At 49.6% G+C, this 20,536-nt stretch overlaps 1 protein-coding gene across 5 annotated transcripts; it reads right to left on the bottom strand.

The window, feature by feature from the left end:
• Nucleotides 1–422: 422 nt before the first annotated feature.
• On the bottom strand, nucleotides 423–18,826 carry RMND5B (required for meiotic nuclear division 5 homolog B). 5 transcript variants are annotated; one of them, XM_053907550.1, is made up of 10 exons: nucleotides 18,516–18,826; nucleotides 17,098–17,337; nucleotides 13,246–13,396; nucleotides 4,633–5,054; nucleotides 4,017–4,117; nucleotides 3,668–3,834; nucleotides 2,604–2,769; nucleotides 1,310–1,412; nucleotides 1,054–1,208; nucleotides 423–967 (listed from the first exon to the last, which is right to left on the bottom strand). In XM_053907550.1, the coding sequence occupies exons 3-10, from the start codon at nucleotides 13,382–13,384 to the stop codon at nucleotides 904–906; spliced, it is 1,317 nt and encodes a 438-aa protein (XP_053763525.1). In that variant the 5' UTR covers nucleotides 13,385–13,396; nucleotides 17,098–17,337; nucleotides 18,516–18,826; the 3' UTR covers nucleotides 423–903. The 5 variants fall into 5 exon arrangements, with proteins under 5 accessions (XP_053763525.1, XP_019325181.1, XP_019325184.1 ...); XM_019469636.2 differs by lacking the exon at nucleotides 17,098–17,337 and having other exon boundaries at nucleotides 4,633–4,773; nucleotides 4,909–5,054; XM_019469639.2 differs by lacking the exons at nucleotides 17,098–17,337; nucleotides 18,516–18,826 and adding an exon at nucleotides 6,205–6,404 and having other exon boundaries at nucleotides 4,633–4,773; nucleotides 4,909–5,054; nucleotides 13,246–13,357.
• Between the last annotated feature and the right edge of the window lie 1,710 nt (nucleotides 18,827–20,536).

The following is a 20,536-nucleotide window of genomic DNA, read 5'->3' as shown; positions in this document are numbered from 1 at the left end:
CAAAACCCTGGGCCACCCTTCCTACTTGGCACAATGACCCCAATAACCTAGTCCCTTCAGACATTTCAGACTTAGGGTGCCTTCCTGCTCTCTAAGGCCCAGCACAGGGCTCTGTGGGTACACACAGTGACCAAGCTCCATGTGCCCTGGGGTAAACTGAAAAGAGCTTGAGACTGAGGGTTGGATCTGGTTTAAATTCTGAGCTCTCTCCTTTACAAGCTGTGAGCCCCGTAAGTCAACTGTTTGTCTTCCTAACTCCCCTCGCACTGTTTCCTAGTAAGGAGAGGAAAAGACTTTATACATGTTTGTGTAAAAGCATCTTGCCTGGGGTCTGACATCACTGGGCCCTTTCACCCAGTCAGGGATGTAAAGTGGGTTCTCTCTGGGTACAGTGGGCGTGCAGTGATTCCTTGTCGGTGAAGTAAGGAGAAGGCCTGTGAATATATTTGCTCAGTTATAAAACCACGACATTCAGTTCAAACCTGGACTATTTACAGTGGGAAGTGGATACATACAGTTGTGAGGCTGTACCACTGGAGGAGCAGATACAGCATGGGTGTAGCCATCAGCGACCCGCCTGGGGGCAGCATGCCAGGACTGGGAAGATGTCCGTGTTGCCTGCCAAGTCCTCTGCCTCTCTGTTGGTTGTGACTAAGTCAGTGGCAGATACAGATACGGAAACGGCAGGAGTGCAGAGGCCAGTGTCTGCCTACCCTCACGGCCAAGGAGTCAGCTGCCTGGCACAAACTGGCTCATCTCCCTTCTTGGCCTCTGCCTGGAGTGGCACTCGGCCATTTGCGCTGAAGTGAACCACAATCCACAGATAGCAGCTACCCCCGCGTAGACAAGACCAAGGCTCAAGGATGAAAAGCCCCTTTTGACAAAGTTTCTCCCAGGCGGGTATCAGAATATGATGCGTTTCCCGTCAGCTGGGTTCTGCTCCATGGGACAGTAGGGACACTTGAGCCTGCAAAGGGAGGAGAACAAAGACTGTCTCGGGGGCTGGCCAGCAGGAGAGTGAAACGGAGGTGGAGTAGAACCTGGGGAACTTACTTTCCTCCGTTAATGAGCTTGTTGAGCGCATCTCGAGAGATCACGTGGCCGCAGATGAGCTTGATGGGAGGGTTGGAATCTGACGTCTGCTGCCGTAGGATGGGGCAGGCAAACACCGAGTGGTACCAGCACTTCATGCCCAGTTCGATCTCGATCTGGGGGTGGGGGCACCATGGAGGGGTGAGCCCCACTTCTGGCCACGGCTGCCCTTCCTGGTGCTGCCGCCAGCCCACACCTCCCCCCCGCCAGGCCTCACCGGTAACTCATCCTTGTGACTCCAGACCCCCGTGCACTGCCTCTGCTCAATCACGGCCTTGATGTTCATCAGCACCGGCAGCGCCACACAGCCAGAGGCAAAGCTGCGGAACAAAGAGCAGGGGCTGCAGTGGCCCAGACCAAGGACCCAGCGGACAAAGGCACCAGCACACTGTTGTTGGCTTGTGTCCTGGGACAGGGTTCTAAAGTGGCACATGGTCAGATTGGTCCTTGAAAATCGCACCGGTCGCTCATAAAGTGCCACGTGTGGTTAATGTGTGTCCAACTCTAGGATCATTCTAACGCACCCCTGAGTTTGCGAACCTATGGGAGAGACAAAAGGAAGATCTAGGGGGCAGATCACTGCTCGTCCAACTACTGGAATGTCATTGCTGTGTTAGGGACAGTGATCGGTTTGCAGGGGCCCCAGCCTGCCTGTCTCCCCTGCTCTGTTGTCATAATGCACCTCTGACTGGTTGTCTACATGGTTGTCATCACTTGGAAATGGGGGAAGACTCAGATCTCACAGTGACTCAGGCAGGGGCGGGGAGTCGACTGGCTGGCGCCTCGGGTGCTAAATACCTATGATGCTCAGGGAAATCGTGCACTACAGAACCATCCTGAAGTGCCACTGGTGTCCCTGCTGGGAAACACTGTTCTGTAACGTGAATCCTTCACCCTGGGGAGGGGAGGGGAGGGGTAGGAGACTCCACAACCAGTCTAAATAAAATGGCACTGTGACGCTATCCATTGTGGTACAGTCTGGGGTTCTGGGGTCTGTGAGGCCCTGGGCAAGTTCACTTGTGCGTCGAGCCTGTGTGTTTTCTCATCTGTAAAATGAGGATATCCACCTGCAACTCACGACCTTGGGGAGTCATGAGAACATTACTGTAAAGGAGTCTTCCAAGGGAAAAGTCTCAATACATGTTACTCAGCCACTTTCAAATCTCCCTGAAGGGACGTGGTTTGAGATATGAGGTTGAGAGGACAGGCTGCAGGGGGTCTTGTGATAATTCAGGGGTGAGGTGCAGGCAAGACAGAGACCTCATTCCAAAGACCTTACAGAAGGGGAATGTTGACCCCGCCCCTGACCTTGCAGTGACATCAGGCTACAACTCTTCCTGATCTCAGCTTCTCCACCTGTAAGAACAGGTAACTCCTACCTGGAGGAATGACTGAAAGAGCCAGTTTAGGTTTGAGAGAACCAAGCACCATCCCTGGCACATGACTGGCCTCAGCAAACTGTTTCCCTGGAAACCCTCCCGCTGGCGCTGCCCCCACAGGGCTGCCTGTACCTGACGCTGAGGGGCGACTCCACCGAGAGCCCCAGCAGGGAACAGGCATCCCGGGTAAAAGTCTCGCAGATCTCTGCCCAGTGGCTGTTGTCCAGAAGGTGGCAGTAGGGCGACTTCTCCAAGCCCAGCCGCAGGTACACCAGACTGCCCATCATCACCTGGATTTCTACAAGGTGAGCAGGGCACAGGTTGGTGCACGGGCTGGGGAGCAGGGCACAGATCTGGGTGCACAGGCTGGAGAGCAGACTGAGCCCCACAGTGCCCAGGGCCCTGAACAGGCTGAGGGGGCGATGAGATACCCTCGGGCAAAACCAGCTTTCCCTAAAGTCCCATGTGGAGGCGGAGCCTCTTCATGTGTGGGGCAAAGAAGCATCCTCGCAAGGCAATCCGGAGAGTGTGACTTCGCTGCCCATCCTTTCAAGTGCACAATGAAGAGGGAGTCTCCCTCATGTTTCTCTTACCCCAACACTAGCTACTCTCCCTTTTTAAAAAACTTCCAGGTGGTATCTAGATTTATTAACAGTGCCTGGTTTTCATAATTTCACAAATAAAATGTGAGGTGATAAGTAGATAGAAACAGAGCTAAAGAAAAAAGAGACCAATGGTAGGGGTGGTTACTAGCAGGGAACATCTGGAAGGTGGGGCTCAAATGACTAAGGCGTGGAAACGCTGGTGTGACAGAAGGTTCATGAAGAAAGCTGTGGAGGACGTGCCGGGAAGGAGTGGGATTCTCCTAGGTGGGAGGCCTGTATTGAGGCCAGGCAGCATGAGGGCGTGCGTGTCCTGGGCACACAGGCCCGCCCTGCTGAGTGTGGGTGTGGCACAGAGCAGGTGTCAGGGACCAGAGTGGTCTGAGATGATGGCAGAGGCAGATGCCGAGGAAGAGCCTTGAGTTCGGAGTTCACCTCGGAGACAGTGAGCGGTCAGAGTTCTCACGCTGGGGAACGGCATCCTGGTTACATGCAGCCCCTCAGGTGGGGCAGGGACCAGCAGCCCAACAGCCTGACCCATGCTGACACCTGCCGGGGTCCGGCAGCACCCACCCTGGCACCCTGAGCGCGTACCTCGCTGGTGCAGCCGTGCAAATGGCTGAAAGTGCCGGGCATAGCTGAGGGCCTCTAGCTGCTTCTCGGGGCCGCTCGCCAGGAGCCGGATGAAGTGCAGTCGGTGCAGCTTGAACTCCAGGGAACTGTTGAGCTCGAGCAGGCGCTGCCTGTGGGAGATGGCCCACCTGGGAAAAAAAGGGAGCCGGTGGGGTACGAGAGGGGTCCTGGGAGAGCTGGGACTGAGGTGGGCTTCAAAAGCCTAAGTGAGGCCCATGACACAGGGTTGGAGTCATGTCAAGTACACTGGGTGACACGGAGACCACAGACATGCCCTGTGCCCCTCTGGCCCATCTGAGGACTAACTTACTCCAACGCCGGCCCTAGGTCTTGTTCGTGCAGAGCTTCCAGGATTCGATTCAGCTCCAAGAAAGGTTGCTTAAAGTCCAAGTCCACATTCAGGGTGGATTCCTGTGGGGGGAGAGCGCAGTCCCATCACTGGACATTCAGTTCAGAACATTTCAGTTCTATAAGGCTGAGCGTTACATGCTGGCCTCCCAGGGCACAGACTACACACCCGCCCCAGCCCCAGGGTCTGAGACCTGTGTGGAATAGCATAGTGAGAGCATTGTTCCTCTTCAGTCCTCTTGATTACATTAGGGAAAGCATCCTTTACTTTTACTGTTTGTGTGTTTTTAACACCTAACAAGTGCTACTTTGTCGTTTCACTAACCTGTCTATTTAAGAAAGGGCTATTGGGCCTCAACTCAGAACCCTGGCAGGCAACCAGCTCTAGCTAGAAGTTCTGACTTCATGACTTCACTTTCCATCATATATATGTTTAGAGCTACCTTCTATTTAGGCAGGGGAAATGATTTCCTTTCTAAAACAACTTCTGTAAAGAATAACAGGAACCTGACATAAAGACAACTATCAAGCGGGAGCAGAACGGGCAGGTGCCAGCACCGTCCGGGCCAGGCCGTTACCTGGCACAGCTCCTCGGCAACACTGAGCATGCCCTGCTGGTACAGGTGCTCCACGATGGCCATCTGTAGGATCTGCTGCTGCTTCTCCCGTGAGTCCCACACTGCGTCAGAGACGACACCACAGATCTCAGAGTCAAAGTTCTGACGAGGACAAGAGACAGGGCTCCGTGACTCAGCATCCATGCTGCTCATGCTCACTTTCCCACCTCCCACCGAGCCCGACACACTAGCTCCAGGGCATCCCCACCCCCAGCCCAGGGATGCCCGCAGGCTCACCCTGTCGATGGCTTTGCCCACTCGAGAGACGCTGCTGTGAATGTCCTTGTGGTCCGAAGCCAGTTTCTGCACGGTGTCTTTGATCTTCCGGCAGCACTGGGACATCACCAGGGAGAGGGTGGCAGAGAGAGGGGTCCCCTGGAGGGCTGCAGGGAAACACCGGTAGTGAGGCAGGACACAGAGGAGCACACCTTGTCCCTGCTTCCTCTAAACACCAGCCTGGAGGCCCGGGAGGAAGCCCTGAACTCCCGAGTAAAGATCTCAGCTTCTGTCCCACGTCCTGCCACTTTGTAACTGCATGTCTTGGAGCTGGTCAAGTGGGCCAAGTGGGTTCATCTCTCAGTTCATTTCCTCACCTGTAAAATGGTGTGACAATGCCGGCCCTGTACGCTGCTGTGAAATGTAGATGATTTGGGACTTCCTGTGGGTAAGCCCTTAATTTTAGCTCATTTAATCCTCACCACGGTGCTCTGCAGTGGGCACTATGAATATCCCGTCCTATAGCTGAGAAAGCTGAGGCAGGAGCTTGCCAGGTGACAGCAATGACAGATGTAAAACCACCACCACACCTGAGTGCTGTTTATGGTCTTGTGTAAGATACCACATATAAGAAGGCTTTGAACAACAAGGCACTATCCCTGTGTTCGTGCCTTTTATCAACCCAGAGGATACTGCCAGGGAAGCTCAAGGATATTTATGGCTCACGCCCCCAGGCCTGCAATGGTTTTCAGGCCCCTCCTCCAGCCCAGCATCGATGTGCCTTCTTTAGGCAGCAGCACCTTGGGTCAGGGAAAGAAACATGACCCAAGAAGGTCGGGGAGTGTCTCAACTCCAAGACCAGACGCCCTGGAAGAGAGATGCATTCTGCTAAGATGCTAAACAATCATGATGGGAACGGGAGCTTCTGGAGCACTGTGACCACCTCAGGGGAGCAGTGCTCCGAGTATGAAGCCAGCATACACTGAGGGGATCACGTGAGCACCTGGACGCAGCTGAGCCTGGACATTTCAGTGACCCGAGTCCATAAATCCAGTCTTCCCGACCCCCGCCTGTTGGTTTAAGCTGGTCTGAGCTGAGTTTCTGTCACTTGTTTTTGGTTTCTGTTTGTTTTTGAGAGAGACAGTGTGTGTGTGAGCAGGGGAGGGACAGAGAGAGAGGGGATAAAATCCCAAGCAAGCTCCACACTGCCCGATGAGTAGCTCAAACTCACAAACCGTGAGATCATGACCTGAGCCAAAGTCAAGAGTCGGACCCTCAACCCACTGAGCCACCCCAGCACCCCCCCAGGGTTGTCACCTGTAACTGAATGTATCCTGACAAATACAGACAGGAGGCAGTGGATGGGCCACCCTCCTATGCTGGGGAGATGGGGCAGGACTGCATCCCACTCTGACATCAGTGCCACCTGCCCCAACCCCAGCTTGCCACTCATCTCTCATATTCTGCTCCATTCAGGTCACAGAGGGCCACACTCTGCACATTCCCTGGCCACATTCCTGTTAGGACAAAGCAACAGCTTTCAGGAAACCAAACCCTTTTTGTGTTTTTTTAAAGTAAGCTCTAGGCCCAACATGGGGCTTGAACTCACGATCCCAAGATCGAGAGTCACATGCTCTACCAACTGAGCCAACAAGGTGCCCCGAGACCAAAGCCTTTTAACCTGCAATCCCCAAATCTTCGCTGCCCAAGGACCCATGGACAACTACGAGCCCTGACAAATCCCCATCTGAGAAAACACAGTCTCCGTGTAAAGATGCTACGGCAGCCATCACCATCTTTAACCAACAGCACAGTGTACAAGAGTTTCAGACCCACAGAAGGAAACCATTCTACTGCACACAGTTAACATGCCATCAAAGTCAAGGGCGTTTGTTATAGCATGGCACAACCATATGATGGAATGGGAAGCCAAAAGTTACAAGGATGAGGCCGAATTCTATGTACTAATACAGAACATTCCCCAAGACAAACTAGGAAAGCAAGGTACAGGAAAGCATGTACTTTATTCTACCCTTTTTGTTTGGGAAAAAAAAAAAAGAGGGGGAATAGACACACATGCCACCTATATGTGCACCTAGATGCTGTCTAGAAGGGCACCTGAGAAACCAGGGACAGGGCTTGACTTGGGAGAGAAGCACACAGACACTGGGAATCAAGGGTGAAAGGGAGACTCACTTTTCGCTGTAAGCTTTTCTGACCTTAGTCTTTTTCCATGTGCATGCTTTCTTTAAAAAAAAAAAAAAAAAAAGATAAAAAGGAAACAAACTCTTTACATTTGTTTTTCTCAGTGCTACTAGTGTAGCAATTCTGAAAATACTTTCTATGTACCACAGAAATCAAGCAGATGAGAAATTTATTGATGTTGTTCGGAGTCAGGCTTCTCACGGATGCAGAAAAGAGATTTGGCTATGGATGGGGGAAGCCTAGGAAGAACCCTGGATATTGGATTGAAATCAGAGGTATCCGCACAAACCCATGGCCTGCAACATACAAAGATCTGTCTGCTAAAAAAAACAGATACAACCCCTCAGTAACAACCCAGATCTTGCTTTCCAACTACCATTTTCCACCAAAAGAACCAGTCTCCTTGTAGAAAGAAATTACTGATTCCAGGAACTATCTTATTGTGTAGCCCACGAAAAAATAAACTGGACTTTGTCAATATTAAAAATTTTATGTTTCGGGGTGCCTGGGTGGCCTAGTCGGTAAAGCATCAGACTTCAGCTCAGGTCATGATCTCATGGTTCAGGAGTTCTAGCCCCGTGTCAGGCTCTGTGCTGACAGCTCAGAGCCTGGAGCCTGCTTCAGATTCTGTCTCCCTCTCTCTCTGCCCCTCCCCTACTCATGCTCTGTCTCTCTCTCTCTCTCTCTGTCAAAAATAAATAAAAACATTAAAAAAAAATTTTTTTTTAATTTTATGCTTCAAGGCACCTGGGTGGCTCAGTCGGTTAAGTGTCTGACTTTGGCTCTCAGGTCATGACCTCACAGTTCATGGGTTCGAGCCCTGCATTGGGCTCTGTGCTGACAGCTCAGAGCCTGGAGCCTGCCTTGTATTTTGCCTCCCTCTCTCTCTGCCCCTCCCCCTCTGTCTCTGTCTCTCTCAAAAGTAAATAAACATAAAAAAAAATTTATGCTTCAAAGGATACTATCAAAAAAGTGAAAAGACATGACAATTGCCTGGGTGGCTCAGTCAGTTAAGCTTTAAATTTTTTTTATGTTTGTTTATTTTTGAGAGAGACAGAGACAGAGTGCAATTGGGGGGGGGGAGGGCGGTGTGCAGAGAGAGAGGGAGACACAGAATCCAAAGCAGGCTCCAGGCTCTGAGTACAGAGCCCAACGTGGGGCTCGAACTCGTTAACCACAAGATCATGACCTGAGCCGAAGCTGGGCGCTCAACCAACTGAGCCACCCAAGCGCCCCTCAGTCAGTTAAGCTTTAGACTCTCGATTTAGGCTCAGGTCATGATTTCATGGTTCATGAGACTGAGCCCTGCGTTGGGCTCTGCAATGACAGTGTGTGGGGCCTGCTTGGGATTCTCTCTCCCCCTTTCTCTCTGCCCCTCTCCCCCACTCTCTCTCTCTCAAAATAAATGAATAAACTTAAATATATATATATGTGTGTGTGTGTGTGTGTATACACACACACATATATATCCACTGAGAGTCTACTATCAACATATAGGGGCACCTGGATGGCTCAGTCAGTTGGGCATCCGACTTCGGCTCACCATTTGTGAGTTCGAGCCCCACATCAGGCTCTCTACTGACAGCTCAGAGCCTGGAGCCTGCTTCGGATTCTGTGTCTGCTTCTCTCTCTGCCCCTCCCCCCACTCACACTCTGTCTCTCTCAAAAATAAAATAAAAACATAAAAAAATTTTTTTTAAGAATATATAAAGAACTTGTACAACTCAACAATAAAGAGAGCCAATTTAAAAATGGGAAACAATTAGACATTTCTCTAATGAAGATAAATGTTCAAGAAGCACATGAAAAGATGCTCAGCATCATGAGTTAGTAGGGAAGTGCAAAGCAAAACCACAGTAAGATATCACTTCATACTCACTAGGATGGCCATAATCAAAAAAACAGGTAAAAACAAGTATTGATGAAGATAGGAGGAAATTGGAACCCACATACATTGCTGGTGGGAAGGCAAAATGTTGCAGCTACCTTTGGAAAGCAGTCTGCCAGTTCCTCAAAAAGTTAACAGAGAGTTACCACATGACCCAGCATAGAAAAAAAGATGCAAGTACTGATTAATACTGTAACATGTCTGAGCCTTGAAAACATTATGCTAAGTGAAAGAAGCCAGACATTAAGGCCACATACTGTAGGAATGCATTTGTACGAAGTATCTTGGATAGGTAATCCATGGAGACAAAGTAGGTAAGTGGCTGCAGGATGTGAAAGAAGGGGAGAAATGGAGTGATTGTTGGTGGGTAGGATTCGTTTTTGGGGTGATGAAAATTCTGAAATTAGATAGTGGTAGTGATGGTACAGCTGTGTAAATACACTAACAACCACTGAATTGCACACTTTCAAAGAATGAAACTTAAGGGGCACCTGAGTGGCTCAGTTAAGCGTCTGACTTTGGCTCAGGTCATGATGTCATGTTTTGTGAGTTCGAGCCCCATGTCAGGCTCTGTGCTGACACCTCAGAGCCTGGAGCCCGCTTTGAATTCTGTGTCTCCTTCTCTCTCTGCTCCTCCCTGTTCACACTCTGTCTCTCTCTCAAAAAATAAACAAAAAATGTTTAAAAAAAAAAAAAAAAGAATGAAACTTAAAGTAAATTACAGCTCAATTAAAAAAAAAGGACATAGGAATTGGGTGACCTCTGGTCAAATCTAAGACAATTTAAGCATCAAAATAAATAGTAACAGTAATGGATTATAGCCCATCGAATAAAATAAGAATCTATGAGGTGTGAGCTAATAATAAATAAACAAACAAACAAACAAACAAATAAATAAATAAATAAGGGAAAAAGGAAAGCTGAATGCCAATGAATACAGTGGACCCTTGAGCAACACAGGACTTAAAGGCGCTGACCCCATGCAGTCAAAAATCTGTGTATAATTTTTGTTTTTAATTTTTTATTAAAAAAAATTTTTTTAATGTTTATTTTTGAGACAGAGAAAGAGCACAAGCAGGAGAGGGGCAGAGAGAGGGAGACACAGAATCTGAATCAGGCCCCAGGCTCCAAGCTGTCAGCACAGAGCCTGATGAAGGGCTTGAACTCATGGACCGCAAGATCATGACCTGAGCCGAAGTTGGACGCTCAACTGACTGAGCCACCCAGGAGCCCCATTTAATTTTGTATTTTTAGAGAGACAGAGTGCACAAGTGGGAGACAGGGGAGGAGGAGGAGGAGGAGATGGGGGGGGGGGGGGGGGGAGAGAGAGAGAGAGAGAGAGAGAGAGAGAGAGAGAGAGAGAGAGAGAGAATCCCAAGCAGGCTCCTCACCATAAGCACAGAGCCAAATGTGGGGCTCAAACTCACAAACTGTGAGATCATGACCTGAACCAAGATCAAGAATCAGATGCTTAACTGACTGAGCCACCCAGGCACCCACCCCCCGTTTTAAAAAGTTTATTTGAGGGGCGCCTGGGTGGCTCAGTTGGTTAAGCGTCTGACTGCATCTCAGGTCCAAGTCTTGCGGTCTGCGAGTTCGAGCCCCACATCAGGCTCTGTGCCCATTGCTCGGAGCCTGTTTCGGATTCCATGCCTGCCGCTCTGTCTGACTCTCTCCCGTCCGTTGTCTGTGCCAAAAAAGTAAATAAAGGTTAAAAAAAAAAAAAAAAAAGTTTATTTGAAGGTTTATAGTTTTAGCTTTTTTTTTTTTTTTTTTTTAGTTTTTCTTTTTCTTAATGTTTATTTTTGAGGTGGGGGGTGGGCAGACAGAGGGGGGACAGAGGATCTGAAGTGGGCTCTGGACTGACAGCAGCAAGCCCAATGTGGGGCTCAAACTTACAAATCACAAGAGCATGACCCAAGCAGAAGTCGGATACTCAACCAACTGAGCCACCCAGGTGCCCCATCTCTTTTTTTTCCCCCCAGGAATAGAATTTAGTGATTCACCGCTTACATATAACACCCAGTGCTCATTCCAACAAGTGTCCTCCTTAATGCCCCTTGCCCATTTAGCCCATTTTTTAAAAAAATTTTTAATTAATCTCTGTGCCCAATGTGGGGCTCAAAGTCATGACTCCAAGATCAACAGTCGCATGCTCTATCCCCTGAACCAGCCAGGCAGCCCTAACTTTTGATTCCCCAAAAACTTAACTACAAATAGCTTACTGTTAACTGGAAGCCTTACCAATAACATAAACGGTCAATTGACACATATTTTGTATGTCAGGTATTATGTACTGTATTTTTACAATAAAGCTAGGAAAAAGAAAATGTCATTGAGAAAATCATACAGAATAAGAAATATATTTATAGTACTGTACTGTATTTATGGAAAAACAAATCTGCATGTAAGTGGGCCCTCACAGTTCAAATCTGTGTTGTTCAAGACTCAAATGTATGTAAAGAACGACAGAGCAGAAAAAAGTCACCCATGTTGCAACCAGCTTTGTAATAACTAATTAAAGGCAAGAAACCTCAATGGACACTAAAGTTAGTGGGCTGACATTTGATAACGCTCAGGACATTTACACAGTCTCAAAGTATCTCTCCTCAAATTTCTTACTAATTAACTGGTAAGAAATATTACCCTTACAGGCAGAGGGGGGTAAGGGGAGGGAGGGAACCTGGTGGACCCTTCTTAACCAAGTAATCAAAGTTCACATCACCAATCATGGAACAAGCTGACACCTTGTACCTCCTGATATGATGCACTGAGAACCATACTGCTTCTAAAGTACTGCTACCCAAGATGTAAAATCTGACTGAGGGGGAAACAGCAGACAAGTCCAAACCAAGAGATATTCTGCAAGACCATTAGCCTTAGTGTTTCAAAAAAATTTTTATAACATTTATTATTTTTGAGAGACAGAGAGAAACAGAGCAAGAGCAAGGCAGGGGCAGAGAGAGAGGGAGACACAGAATCTGAAGCAGGCACCAGTCTCTGAGCTATCAGTACAGAGCCCATTGGGGGGCTTGAACCCATGAACCACGAGATCATGACCTGAGCCGAAGTCGGACAGACAACTTAACCGACTGAGCCACCAAGGTGCCCCTAGCCTTAATTCTTCAAAAATGTCAAATGTCCTGAAAGACAAAGACCAAGTAAAAGAAATGTCCAAGGTTTAAAAAACCAAAGATTATGGGGTGCCTGGGTGGCTCAGTCGGATAAGTGTCCAACTTCGGCTCAGGTCATGGATTGCATGGTTTGTGGGTTCAAGCCCCCTGTCGGGCTCTGTGCTGACAGCTCAGGGCCTGGAGCCTGCTTCGGATTCTGTATCTCCCTCTCTCTCTGCCCCTCCCCCACTTGTGCTTTGTCTCCCTCTCTCTCTCTCTCTCAAAAATAAATAACATTAAATTAAAATTTAATAAATTTATAAATAAATTTATAAATAAATTTAATAAAATTAAAACATAAAATTAAAAAAGAAAAAACAAAGATTGGACATGGGAAACAATGTAGTGGATGATCCTGGAATGGGGAATAAAATTAAAAGGTTTTATGAAAACCATCGGACAATGATAAAATCAAAGTATGAGCTGAATTCATTAGGCCATCATATTGTATTAATATTTAACTTATTGATTTTAATAATTACACTGTACTTATGTAAAAGAATACCCTTGACCTTAGGAAATACACACCGAAAGTTTAGGGGCCAAGTGGTTTGAGATCTGCAACTTACTTTCAAATGGTGAAAAAGTAAGAGTATGCAAGAGAAGTGATAAAGCAAATCTGGCAATCGTATCCACAGTTTGTGAATTTGGATGAAGAGTATATATGAGTTCTTTATACTATTCCTGGAACTTTTCTGTAAATTTGAAACTACCCCAAAATGTCTTTTTTTTTTTTGAAAGAAGAAAGCAAGTGGGGGAGGTAGAGAGTGAGAGAGAGAATCAAGCAGGCTCTGCGCCCAGCACGGAGCCCCACACACGGCCTGATCACATGACCCTGAGATCATGACCTGAGCCGAAATCAAGATTTGGACACTTAACTGACTGAGCCACCCAGGCACCCCTAAATTAGTAGCTTCTGTTGGGACTTTTGAAATAGCTCAGAATGACTTCCATTATCCTTCAGGAAGGCCTAGGGATCCATGTACTGACGTCCACAAACCATCATCCTTCTAGAAGCCTGTCACCAAGCAACCCTGGGGTCTCCTAGGCCCCCCCGGAGGCAGACATGGGGCTCTCAGGAGGGACACCCACCTGCATTGGCCAGCTCAGCCCGCAGCTGGCCCACGTAGTGTAGCAGCTCCTCCAGGCTCTGCTCACAGTGCTGCCCGTAGGTCAGAAACTTCTGCAGGACCTTGTCCACCTCTCTCTCCACACTCGCACACTGCTCCATGGTGGCCTCTGCCTGTGGGCGGAAGGGGTCCGCTGCATCAGGCCCTACCTGGGCTGGGGGGGGGGGGGGGCGTGGTAGGGAGGGCTCCCAGATCCCCCTCGCCACACCCATGTCATTTATCAATGCTCAGAAATTCCCAGCTTCAAATACGAGTCCACAGCGCCCACCACTCCAGCCAGGGGGCCCTGTGGGGGGGTCCAGGCAAGCATAAGGACAGGTTTTCTGAATCACGGTGACAAAATTACTGTTTTCAACTCTTTTCATTCTATAATCCTTGTTCATCTCTTTTTTCTTAAAAAAATTTTTTTAATGTTTATTTACTTTTGAGAGAGACACACACACACACACACACACACACACACACACAGAATCCACAACAGGCTCCAGGCTCTGAGCTGTCAGCATAGACCCCGACGTGGGGCTCAAACCCACGGACTGCAAGATCATGGCCTGAAGCCAAAGTCAGCCACTCAACTGACTGAGCCACCCAGGTGCCCCTTTGTTCATCTCTTTTTAATCAGAAGAAAGAGCAGGACTCCCAGAGCCTTCAGCAGACAATACTATCTAGTAGAAATACATACAGATGCTGCCTATTTTCATATTTCATGTATTTTTATATATTCATCATAAGTGCCTTCTCTTTGGCAAGTGGACTTGGTTTTCCACATACCACAGTGATAGAAGCCACAAAGGCAGTCCTCGAATGGCTGATAACTGAAAATGCAGCCTAAGGAACAACTGTCCACCACGTGGGCCTGATGGGCTTTGCCTCAGCAAAGCATATTCAGCAGCCCTTGCTGCTCACCCACAGACAGGCAGCCTGTGTCCAGCCAGCCTGAACCCTTGCTCCCTCCAGGCTCCGTGCTGCTTCTGCTCCCGGGTATGCTATTAGCCCTCAGTCGTCACTGCTTGAGAAGCTGGCTCATCCTTTCTGAGGCAGCTCAGAGATCACCTCCTCCAGCAGCCATCCCTAGCTTACTGCTGCTCGGCTCCCTCAACTCCCACATGACCCCCTTCAATTTCAGTTTGGATCACCAGATAATGTGAGATATTTGAGTAAACTAGGTATTTGAGGGCCTGCCTCCCCCATTGGACTAGAACATCTCTCATCTTCTTCCCTCCCTTCTCATTATACCATTAAAAGAAAGCTGACTTTTCTTATACCACCACCAAGGTGCCTTCCCCAGTCCCTTCCACCCTGGGCCCACGACTCCCCTCTATTCCAGAGCAGCTTTTGATGCTGACCACATGGATAGTCCTCAAAATGTCAGTGACAGAGTTCCCTCCCTATCGTTCCATCCAATGGATTTGAAAGGAAAGGGCTCTCTTGAACGTTCAAATCTAGCCACCTGTCCATTCTCTCAAAGAAGGGTCCAGAGTAACACACAAGAATCCCATGGCTGAGGGGACCGTCGGGATGCTCCCAGTTTCACGAGACTCCCTGTTCACACCGGCAGTGCCAGCCCTGGCCTCATCTTGGCCCAGCTTGTAGCCCCCTCCTTCGCAGACAAGGGATGAGTGATGGGGAAATGGCAACCAGGGCCTAGAGATGCGGTTTTGCCCTCTATCCTTATGGCTGATGTCATCACACTAGAATTTGTAATCATAATTGTGATGTACAGAGGTCATGCCTCCCTCCTCATGCCCCCTGGGCAAATACCCTACAACTGAATATGACCCATATGGGCAAAATATACCAGGGACTCCTGTCTGAAATAGTAATAATTATTATTACTCCTACTAAAAATGTTTCATAGGGGCTTAACATGTGCCAGGCACTGTTCTAACGACTTTGCGTGCATTAACTAATTTAGTTTTTTTTTAATGTTTATTTATTTATTTTGAGGGGGGGCAGGGGCAGAGAGAGAATCCTAAGCAGCCTCTGCACTGTTAGCCAGAACCTGACACAGGGCTCAATCTCACAACCAACCATGAGATCATAACCTGAGCCAAAATCAAGGGTCGGACACTTAAGCGATTGAGCCACCCAGGCGCCCCTGATTTAATTCTTATCAAAACACCATGAAGTAGGTCTAGTTATTAGATCCATTTTACAGATGACAGAAGATTAAATAACTTGCCCAAGGTCATGAAGCTAAGAAAGGGGAGGACCTGGTAAGTGAAGCCAGGCAGTCTGGCTCCAGAGCCCTTCTCTGAAGCACTTCGCATCACGCTTAAACCAGCTTAAACAGGCCGCCATCTCACCAGGAGAGGAAAGCAGCCAGTATCTGTGGCTGGAATGAGTGAACAGCAATGATTAATGACACCAAGCAACAGAAAACCAACCACACAGCCTGTGAGATGATCAACTAGGAAAGATGGCACCACAAAAGAATGTTTGCCAAGAGTTGGGGAACCAACTAGGATCACAATCTACCAAAAACAAATATAGCTCAAGAAAGGTCAGGACCTCACCGAGGTCAAACAAGTCTAACCCTGTGGGACACCAACCGAGGCCAGGATTATCTAAGGGAAGCCCAAGTCAACATCTTGAAATTGTACCAAAAAGCTGAGGGAGGAGTTGGGTACAAGGATTTTCACCCCAGCACTGTGTGTTGTGGCAGGAAGTGGAAGACAATCTAGGAGCCACGGGGAGAGGCACTGGAGGGGGGAGGCGCTGATAAGTCAAGGAAGTAAAATATGGGAGATGCATCTATGGAAACCTGGTTAGCATTTAGAAGCCACCTCAGAGATACTCACAGGATCATCAATAAAATCCCAAAGACACAGCCTTGAAGGGGAAAAAAGAAACAAGGAACTCTAGGCAGAATACCATTTATGTAAATTAAAAATCTATGGGGACGCCTGGGTGGCGGAGTCGGTTGAGCGTTGAGCGTCTGACTTCGGCTCAGGTCATGATCTCACAGCTTGTGAGTTCAAGCCCAACGTCGGGCTCTGTGCTGACAGCTCAGAGCCTGGAGCCTGCTTCAGATTGTGTCTCCCTCTCTCTCTGCCCCTAACCCACTCGCATTCTGTCTCTGTCTCTCTCAAAAACAAATAAACATTAAAAAAAAATTTTTTTTAAATCTATGCGTACAACCAAGGACACAGGCAAATAAAAGGATTTACACTAAACATAGCAGGGTGGTTTCCTGTGGGCGGAGGGTGGGGGGAGAAGGAAGGAAAGGGGATAAAAGGGAATACATATATAAATACAAAAGAGATAGAGACCCTGCCTGAAGCAGTTAAATGTATAACGAACTGAGAAGTCTGATGAACTCAATAAAATCTAAAAAAAAATAAATAAGCCAGGAAAACAGAACTGCATGCAAGTATTCTACCCAAAAGCCCAGGAGGCTAATTCAGTGTATCCACGGTGAGCCACTCTGCCTCAACCACAGTCAGTCATGTTCACCAGGCACTAGGATGGATGAGTGTGAGTCTGTCTTTGACAAGCTTCATGATGAATCCAGTGGAATTTCATGTCCATTTCCAGCCCTCCTCCCCAAGGTCTCACATGTACAGAAACGATCCACTAGGACGATCCCTTCAAACAACACATCAGATCCTGTCACCCCTTGACTCAACACTGCCTGGCTTGACGCACAAGCCGTGTGTAGTTACACATTCGCTTCCTTTGCACAAGCTACTCCTGTGTCCACAGAGTGCCCTGTGCACTCCTCTGTATGGAGGCCGCAAGAAGCAGTTTAATCACCAGCTCCCCACAAGGCCCTCGACGAAATCCCCCCGGTGTCTCCTTCTGGTTTGCAAACCTCTGTGGAAGACACCCATTCCACACTCCTCTGAGTCCTCAGAACTGTGGCACAGTAACTGCCTCTTTACAGGTCTCCTACTAGACTGTGAGCTGCTCAGGGCTGGAGGCCAATCTTGTCCTCTTTCTCCCCTCAGCACCCAGCCCAGGGCCTGGTCCACAGTGGCTGTTCAGTGAATTCTTGCTGATTAAATGGCGCATCCATCTCCTAACCGTTGGGCTAGGGGACCTGAGCTTGAACCTGCAGGGGGGTGGACAGGAAGACACATGAATAAAGTATTAAAATCCCCACTAAAGCATGCATGGGTTTTGTCCCCAGTCAGTCTTCAGCATCCTGAAACAGAAGGGCCCCCTTCTGAGGCCAAAGGGAAGAAGGGAAGCTTATGCAAAACACAGAAAGGTCCCCTTTGCCATTTGACACAGAACTGGACAGCCTTGGGGCACCGGGGTTGAGCGTCTGACTTTGGTTCAGGTCATGATCTCACAGTTTGTGGGTTCAAGCCCCGCATCTCGCTCTGTGCTGACATCGCAGAGCCTGCTTCAGATCCTCTGTACCCCCTCTTTCTGCACCTCCCCCGCTCACTCGCTCTCTCTCTCAAAAATAAAAAAATAAACATTAAAAAAAAAAATGCCTAGGACTGGACAGCTTCTATTGACCCAACTCTTACACTTCTGCACCCCTCACTTCTATCCAGTCTCCACCCTGCCCACCAGTCCTCTGCTTAAAACCCAACAGATCCCTACTGTACTCAGAATAAAATCCCCTCCTTTTTTTTTAGTTTATTTATTTCTTTTAGTAATCTCTACACCCAACACAGAGCTCGAATTCACCACCCTGAGATCAAGAGTCACATGCTCCTCTGAGCCAGCCAGGTGCCTCCCACCTCCTTTTTATGGCCTACGAGGCTCTATGTGAGCTGACTTCCAACCACCCCTCCTTGCTCAGCTACCACTCTCCCCTTCACTGCCCATACTCCAACCATACCAGCCTCCTTTCTGTCCTTGACTACAATGAGTTTATTTCTGTCTCAGGGCCTGTGACTGGCTGTTCCCTCTGCCTGATACACTCTTCCCCCAAATCTTCCCATGACTGGCTCCTTGTCAGGGTCCAATGTCAACATCATCTCTCCAGAGGTGCTCTCCTACATCACAGTATCTAATGTTGACCCTTCTGCTCCACCCCCACTCCAGACACCCTATCTTATCACCCCGTTCCTTCTCTTCATTATACATCCCTAGTTGAAGTTTCAAATCTTTCGTCATCAGCCAAAACTGGAGGACAAAGCCCACCATTTGCAACTCCTAAGCTGTAACTCCTACTAGGAATTTCGCCTGCATTAACGTGCAAATGACTGGCACACTCCTACTCATCCTTCAGAAGACCCTGATTGAAAGCCCCGTCTGGCCCCCTCGGGTTACCTCAGACCCGGCCGGGTCGCACTAGAACGGGTCCTCTCAGTTCGAGGGACTCCCCTGACAGAGGCGGCTCCTCCAGGGTCCTGTGAGTCCGTGGGACTCCAGCTGCTCCGGGCCGACGACTGGGGAGAAAACAAGCCCACAGGCAGGCTGGGGCGGGCGCCTGAGGGGCTGCGGAGAAGGCCCAGAGCCTGGGAGCGCGGCGGAGCTCCCGTCCCCCGCGCCCCCGTTGGCCGGCCCGGCGCCCCTTGTCCTGGGCCCGCACCTCACCGCCCGGAAACCAGCCGGTTCTCACCTCTTCCCACAGCCGGAGCCCTGGCTTCCGGCGCCTCTGTCATCGGAACCGGAAGTCTCGGCGGTTGCTGGGCTGGGCTGGACCCGCCCACTCGCGGCCTCGCGGAGGGGTGGCCGTCCCTGAAACCCGGCTTTGGGCCGGAGCGCTGGGCTTTCCCCTCCCGCACTCCAAGAGTGGAGTCGCCCGCAGGAGGTGCCTTGCCGCCGGAAGCCGCACCTCCACCCGTCGGGCGGTCGCCTCTGGGCTTCACCCGGCGCCCGCAGCCGTCTGCTGAGCTGCGACCCTCCCAGTCGGCAGGAAGGAATCGAGCCGACCACTTGCCCACTGGCGGGGCTGCGTGTGCCTGATCGGCCTGACTTCTCCACCCGGGTCCCAGCGGCCCAACTCGGCTCTCGGAAGCCCCAAACCCGGAACAACTGTGCTTCCCCGGCTCCTTGCCTTTCGCCTTCCTTCAAAGGGAGGACAATACCGAACAGCATAGTGCATGTTAGGGGTGCAGGAGTTAAACTTTCCTGATGTGGTTCCTTGGTGCTCTTTATGAAACATCAAGCGATGTTTACATTTTCTTTTTTCTGCCCAGCCTCGCTGGTCCCCTAAGCCTGTACTTGATATACCCACTGGGTATTCAACAGAAGGATTCTGCTGGTGGCGGGGGTCCCAGCCCCTGTCTGGCTGCCCTCTGAGAACGCCCCCCTTGAGGGGCGGGGAGTGGAGTGGGGGAGAGATGGGGGTTGCAAAATGGCCCTAAGGAGGAAGGGTAAGGATTAGGAAGGGAGAGGAGACCTAAGACAGGACGGAATTCACATACCCCCCAGACCCCCTTCCTACACAGGGGAGGGGCAGAGAAACTCCCCATTTCCTCCGCAGGCCTCAGGGATTTGGACTAGAAACAGCCCAAGAAAAAAGACTCTTATCTCTTGTTTCCGTGATTTCCTGCTCCCTTTTGGGGCTAGTCTCATTCCAGAGCAACCTCCCCTCCAACCCTCCAGGCCTCCTTCCCACCTCCACCCACCCCCAAATGCTCTTGCGCAATCTTCTTTTCTGTATAGCGTTTGCACAATCCAGTTGTGTTTTCTTTATAGCATTTGACTTGAAATTGTCTTGTGTGTTTATTCGTTTATTCTGTCTTCCGGCCCCTAACACATACACACCCTTTAGGATAAAAGGTCCTTTGGAGTAAGGACTCTAGACTCATCACTGCTGTATCCTCAACACCACGTTCTTGGAACACAGTAAGTGCTCAAAAATACTCCGAGGTAGCCAATATCCTCTACTCCTGAAGGAGGAAACGGCAGCTCCAAAACCTTATGACACACACAGGGAAGAGGGCAGTCCACAGTCCCCCGCGGGAGCGTCGTCGGAGCATCCTGGAGAGCCCTGTCTGTGCACCTTAAGCCTGGGTGGTCCTGGCCAACTTGGGGGCCGCGGGGGCGGAGAGTTCGGTGAACCCTGCCTGGGGCCACGGGCTGGACTGAAGCCGCCTCCAAGTCAGCAGGACCTCACAGACCTTCCCTAACGCCCCAGGCTTCCTCACTTCCTCTGGGGGAGCCTTTGCTTGTCTCACAGTCCAGGTGGGTGGGAGCAAAACCTGCCTTCTCCAAGAACTTTGAATGTCCCGCGCACGCACCTGAGCACAAGTTTTTTGTGTCTCTGCCTCTGTCTCTTTCACACACGCACACACACTCACACACACTCTCACACCCCAGGCCATTTCACCTCTGTCTGTCAT

This window comes from Panthera pardus, unplaced genomic scaffold (assembly GCF_024362965.1).
Source record: "Panthera pardus isolate Hobbes unplaced genomic scaffold, ASM2436296v1 HiC_scaffold_2, whole genome shotgun sequence".
NCBI classification, from domain to species: domain Eukaryota; kingdom Metazoa; phylum Chordata; class Mammalia; order Carnivora; family Felidae; genus Panthera; species Panthera pardus.
Note: the sequence above shows the minus strand (reverse complement) of the source record. Positions and strands in the feature narration are given on the sequence as shown.

Coding starts and splice junctions, on each gene's coding strand:
- RMND5B (XM_053907550.1), bottom strand. CDS start 13,384: ATGGAGCAGTGTGCGAGTGTGGAGAGAGAGGTGGACAAGGTCCTGCAG. Junction 1,413..2,603: donor GAGTCGCCCCTCAGCGTCAG/GTACAGGCAGCC, acceptor TTTGTTCCGCAG/CTTTGCCTCTGGCTGTGTGG. Junction 1,209..1,309: donor GTCACAAGGATGAGTTACCG/GTGAGGCCTGGC, acceptor CCCCACCCCCAG/ATCGAGATCGAACTGGGCAT.